This window comes from Sinohyriopsis cumingii, chromosome 3 (assembly GCF_028554795.1).
Source record: "Sinohyriopsis cumingii isolate HCF-2022 chromosome 3, ASM2855479v2, whole genome shotgun sequence".
Lineage (NCBI taxonomy): Eukaryota > Metazoa > Mollusca > Bivalvia > Unionida > Unionidae > Sinohyriopsis > Sinohyriopsis cumingii.
The window spans coordinates 124432559-124438690 of NC_142963.1; the positions used below are offsets into that span (position 1 = coordinate 124432559).

General features: G+C 33.7%; 1 protein-coding gene across 4 annotated transcripts; it reads right to left on the reverse strand.

Moving 5' to 3' along the window:
- Positions 1 to 389: 389 nt before the first annotated feature.
- LOC149803770 (uncharacterized) lies at positions 390 to 5296 on the reverse strand. Of its 4 annotated transcripts, none has more exons than XR_016419980.1 (4): positions 5211 to 5296; positions 3446 to 3499; positions 2386 to 2595; positions 390 to 513 (listed from the first exon to the last, which is right to left on the reverse strand). XR_016419980.1 is itself a non-coding variant. In XM_089951438.1 (4 exons), the coding sequence occupies exons 1-4, from the start codon at positions 4896 to 4898 to the stop codon at positions 452 to 454; spliced, it is 330 nt and encodes a 109-aa protein (XP_089807564.1). In that variant the 5' UTR covers positions 4899 to 4990; the 3' UTR covers positions 390 to 451. The 4 variants fall into 4 exon arrangements, 1 of the variants encoding a protein (XP_089807564.1); XR_016419982.1 differs by lacking the exon at positions 5211 to 5296 and adding an exon at positions 4159 to 4213; XR_016419981.1 differs by lacking the exon at positions 5211 to 5296 and adding an exon at positions 3970 to 4063.
- Between the last annotated feature and the right edge of the window lie 836 nt (positions 5297 to 6132).

The window sequence follows — 6132 nt, forward strand, 5'->3', positions numbered from 1 at the left end:
AATTAAGGTTGGGAACCAAGTCAGCTTTAGGTCTTCACAAATGAAAAGTCAAAGTCAAACTATTTTCTGAAAACAATATCGAGTTCTAGTAAACAAAACTACATTACACTGACATGTAATGAAATTAAAAATAAAAAGATTTTAAAACTTATGAACAATTAAATTAAATCAAACATAAATTAAATTAAAATATGTAACACAATGATCTATCGAAATTTATTATAAATTAATCGCAAGAAAGCATAATTAAAGCTATATTACAAGTGAACATAGAAATATCTTTTGCGAAACACCATGTCTAGCCTTATTGAAATGTGCTGTACATAATTAAAATGAACAAATTAAACATGTATAAGAGAATACAGAATAAAAGTAATAAACTACAAGTATATGTTTCGAAAATTCCTTTATTTTCCATATCATATCGGTCGAGTGCCCAGACTACTGTAGCCTATATCGTGTTGTGTACATGTTCCGGTTGAAGCTCACCTCGAACACGGTCGTATTGGGAAACTGAAAATTAAATTGGTTGAAAGACTCTTTATGTCATGTCTACTGAACCAAACATTCTACAAGCTTCTTAAGCCACACTTCTGACCCAAAAGTAAGTAATTGCGAAAAGTGGTATTTAAGCGGTGAACACTGGATAATTCAAGAAACCCATTCGCCATGGATGGGGGACCTCTGCTTCAATTGCAGGCCCTATAGTCACGGAACAGAGCACATAATGCATATTAAATAACACGGCTTTTGAAGTGATGATATAAAGTAATGTGATATACAACTACTGTATTGGCATATCAAATTGGGATTGGTGACAAGGTGTATGAATCCGCATATAATTATGGTTTCGAAAGTATATTGTCTTGATCGATGATGAATTTCCACTTATGAAGAAAACGAGGGAAAAATAATCCCCGTTTTCCAAATGAATTAAACCTGTTACACATTTCGTCGAAATCCACTCTTCCCTCCCCCTCCTTTATGCCACAGGGGACAAAACTATGTAGAAATCTGTAGAGCAAAAGAGACAAAATAACTTGAGCTGGATGAAACCCTTGAGCCTGAACTTTCACCATGTAACCTAGCACAGGGGTCTCACACCGGCCCGAGTGAAAACACCTCATATGAAAAAGGTAGCCAGCTGAAATGTTGGAAACAAGAAGTAAGTGATGTAAGAATCGAAATTTTTATATCAACACTGGCTGACTGTGAAGAAAAAAAAATGCATTATTAATTTTTTTTTACAAATACCGGGTGTTGTTGCGGGGCCGCAGGAAATACCACGGGTCGCATGCGTCCGCGTGTTTGAGACCCATGATAAAGAGGAACTGTAGTCGATATAATGATATGTGTATACTTTATATGGTTTTTTTTTCTCCTAGTGTTTCATGCTACCAATGATGCACAGCTACAATATCCTGTCTAAACGCTCAGGTCGTACTGTAAATTCATTGGTTAGGCGAAGCACACATGCTCTATTATGTTTGATGCCTTGTTCTTAAAAATGTTATTAAAAATAGATTTGTAAATATTAAAATGTCTGGAAGGCCAATCTTCCTCCCTCTCTCTTCCACTGTGTTGGTTGGTTTTGCATCATGTGAGTTGTACATCATATAAATATACCGTATTTTTAAGTCAGACTTTTTCTGCACCCGATTAAATCCATTTTGCGAACTAGTAATCTTTGACCTAATTGACGAATGTTCGACACCTGTTCACGTATGGAGATTTAAGTATTTGAATTTGCTTTTCTCTGGAACAAATTTGAAGAATTTTTTAAACATTATCTTTCTATTTATATAGCAGATGGTGCACCATATTGCTTGACTAACTGGATGAATTTGCGTAAAATGTTTGATAACCATCTTCCGAGTAGTTAAGGAGTAGTAGCGATAACAAGTTTGTGCTAACGGACATTAGACAGTCTTTTGTTATTTATTGATATATGCGAAGTCTAAACTCGCATTATTCATACATGCAATGGCAAAATTCGTATTAGTTGTGTTGAAAAAAGATTTTATTTTCAGATAAGGAAGGCCTTAATTGATATACTGTTTCCGAAGATATGATGCCGGAAAACCTCCACTGACGGAAAGGGATTCAAGAAAGGATCCTTGTCAACTTGAATAACTTTTGACGCTATGTATATGTAAACGAAAATATTGAATTGAAAGTATGTGCCACATATTTATGATTAAATGGATAATAATAATAATAATAATAATAATAATAATAATTATTATTATTATTATTATTATTATTATTATTTCAAAAGCGATAATGATTTGAAAGTAAACATTTCATTCAATATCCAAACCAGATGTGCATTTCGTTAATTAGGTCTTACACAAGCCATCGAATCAGAATGATTTCTGAACTTACCCCTATTGCGTCTCCGTTTTTTTCTTCTTCTGTTCTTTCTAAGGATGACATTTGATGTGCCGTTAGTACCTGGTCTTGGTTTCGATTCTCCATGATCTGAGCCACCTATGCATCGTCCACATGGAACTTGTTCAGTCGCTTGATTACTGTGACACCAGACTAACAGAAAGTAACAGTTCACTAGCATGGATATGGCCAGTAGGACGTACACTAAAACGAAAGTTGGTAATTAGCTATGCTGCATCTATTATGTAATTACTTAGTGATCTTTTCATACTAAATGAGTTTGAAGAGTTGTTTTTCTTTTCTTTTAATATTGTATCACATTTAGTATAACTGTGTAAAATAGAAAGTTTGTTATGTGTTTCTTGTGTTTGACAGTACTTTTAACATCATATTAACGTTATTATGCTAAGGAAATGGGAGTTAAGTCCCTTTTCCCGAGGATACCCAGAAGCAGCCATTGAGGCAGATAAAACCTGGCATCATTCCGACGATAATTAGAAAGGAAACAACTCTTTGATACTGAGACTGACCAAATTGTGTTTTTTTTTTTTTAAATGTATTTTACCTGTTTACAAACATGAGATGAAATATTAAACCGCAGATAAAGTGAAGTTTGAGATGATATTTTAAAATTTACTGAAAATCATGTGAACAAAAACTGTTATCTATAAAATTAGAAGAAATAAAAGATGTCAATTATCTAGTTTTCATATTCGGACCTCATCGAGGGTCAGACACATATTCCAGATAACTGAAGGATTGGTTTTAATAAAAACAAAATCGGTTAGATAGAGGAAAATAATTATCCACATTGGTCTGAAAGACATTTATTGGTTTTGGATAAGCAATTTACTTGACTCATTGTAGCTCTAGTAACCGTATTTGGTCATACTCGATTTGAATGAATGCACGTAACATAATTTTCATCAAATACACACCTATGGGAACATTTACAATGTATAGAGGGGACAGGAACATGCTCTATGATACTGATTGGTTAATACTTATTTTTGTTTTGTATCAACTTGAAAGTGTGTAGAAGAATTTTCCATACCTGCGAAACAGCTACAGGTGTCATTGACAGATGGGGAGATGATTGAAGTGGAATCTGAAGAAAACAAAATACCAGCAGTTCTAATGATTGTTCAACTTGTTCTGCATATATGGCAATGAAAACTGCTGCAACTACAACTACCACCACTACTACTACTACTACTACCAATCTCCCAACTCCGTCACAGTTAATCACTTCTACGTTGCGTATCTCTCTAGCCATCATCAATGCATGAATGATTGTATTTATGAAAGCATATGAAATTACTGTCTTTCTTTATGAACTTCTACAGCGGATACTGTCTCCATTCGTACTGATTTTCAATATGGTGAATACAATTTGCAACTAGGTTGACTCTTTGTTTGTCCTATTGGTAATTAAAACGTTTCATTTTCCTTTCCCGACGATCTGCAGTGATTATAAAGCAATATACACAATTTCTTCTCCCTTGATTATGGTGTAACATGCGCACAAATCAGTCTATCAAATCATGTCCACCGACCAAACCTTTAAATCGTACCTACCGACCAATTCTTTAGATCGTTTCTACCAACCAAACCTTTGGATCGTACCGACCGACCAAACCTTTAAATCGTACAGACCAAACAAACCTTTAGATTGTATCTACCGAAAAAACTTTAAATCATATCTACCGACCAAACCTTTAGATCATACCGACCAACCAAAAAAATAAATAAATAAATCGTACATACCGTTAAAACCTTCAAACAGTTGAGATAATACCGTATATTTATTTTTCTAATGTATGTGTCATCAAACACAATTTCGTCCTTTCGGTTTCAGTTACTTTTGAACTTTTGAGCTCACCATTTATTGATTTTTAGTAGATCCAAACTATTAGGGTCTTAAAAACTGTTAAGTATGATTTAAATTACAATTTAAATTACAAAAAGAAAAAAACTAAAGAATCTGTGAGACAGAAGGAAAAAGAGCAGACAGAAGGAATATATATATATATATATATATATATATATATATATATATATATATATATATATATATATATATATATATATATATATATATATATATATATATATATATATATATATATATTTTGGACCCACACACTATGGTTTTATAGTCATCAGTTCTCACTAATGATGTTATGATACATGTTCCTATTCCGATACTCTGAAAACAGGTATGAAAGACACGAAGTACAAAGATTTGTGGACAAAGTATTTCCAACTACAAACAGTCATATACATGTAGCTAAAAATATGAATGAATGTATATAGATTTAACGAAAAGAAAGAAGAAAAAAAGAAAAAATGGAATAAACAAACGGTATGTATGTATGTATGTATATATGCATGTAGGTAGGTACATAGATAGATAGACGGACAGACAGACAGAGAGGGAGAGACACAGAGAGAATGAAAGAGATATATTCATGTATAAGGTGGAGGAAGAGAGGGGGCGTACCCATTCTTGCCTGTTACAGGTATATTAGATGTAATGGTTCAGAACCCACTTAAACATCTACATAAGGAGCTTTCCTACTACGGGTTATTATTAAGGGATTACCGATTACGTAAAATGAAGATACGGAGTTAAGTAAGCTACTGTATATAGCAACAGGAAGCAATGAAGGAAATGTTCACATTGATAAGAAGGTTGTACTATCACTCATATATTATTTCGTACATATCATGATATAATATCCAGCAGTGATAACTACAGTTTTCATAAAGACAAAAACGAAAGCACCGTGGATCTATTTATATATTAAAATTATTACCTTTCAGTGTAACGTAGTGGAGGTACAGTTATTTGCATCCAGTCAGTTCGATTTTGTGTCGCTCAGTAAAATATATATTATAAAGTTACAACATGGATAATCACATAATTTATAACACTCATTTCACTTTCATTATCTTTATCGCTCATATTTATTTATATCAGACGCTCATTGTTATTTTCTCTGTCAACAAACTTGAGGTACATGCAAGTGCTTTGTCATGTCCGGTGTCTGGCCTGCGTTCGTATGCTTGTATTATAAGCCTGTATCTGAATTTCATAAACCTTTACATAGACATTAACATTGCTGACCACAGTGCTTTAAGTAGACAAGACCGGACATCCTTACATATCGGAGTAGTAACTCGATGACCACAGTACTTTAAGTAGACAAGACCGGACATCCTCACATATCGGAGTAGCAACTCAATGACCACGGTGCTTTAAGTAGACAATATAGGCAAGACATGACATCACAGTGCTTTAAGTGGACAAGACTGGACATTCTTGTAAATTGGCTTATAAACTTGTGACCACAGTGCATTAAGTAGACAAAACATGGCAATCCTTGCAAAACAGCGTATGAACTTGCTGACAACAGTGGTTTAATTAGAAAAGACAGGTCCGACATGACATCTTTGCATATCGATGCATAAACGTTAGAACCTACATTAATGGTATCCTAAATTTTCAGTTTAAAAGAGCAAACGATACTGAGGATGTGGCTATAACAAATTTAAACACAAGGCTGTAACATTTACAGCGATAAATCATTGCTTTCTGCTGAAGCAGGCGAAAAATGCAAGACTGGAACACAAATGATACCATCGTATAAACTTCAGACCAACGGTAGTATTATCTTAAAGTTGTAGTTGAACACAGACATTCATGTAACAGATATGTGACTTGTAAAAACTTTAGCA

Coding starts and splice junctions, on each gene's coding strand:
- LOC149803770 (XM_089951438.1), bottom strand. Junction 2,596..3,445: donor CACCTGTAGCTGTTTCGCAG/GTATGGAAAATT, acceptor CTTTCGTTTTAG/TGTACGTCCTACTGGCCATA. Junction 514..2,385: donor AAAACGGAGACGCAATAGGG/GTAAGTTCAGAA, acceptor TTTAATTTTCAG/TTTCCCAATACGACCGTGTT.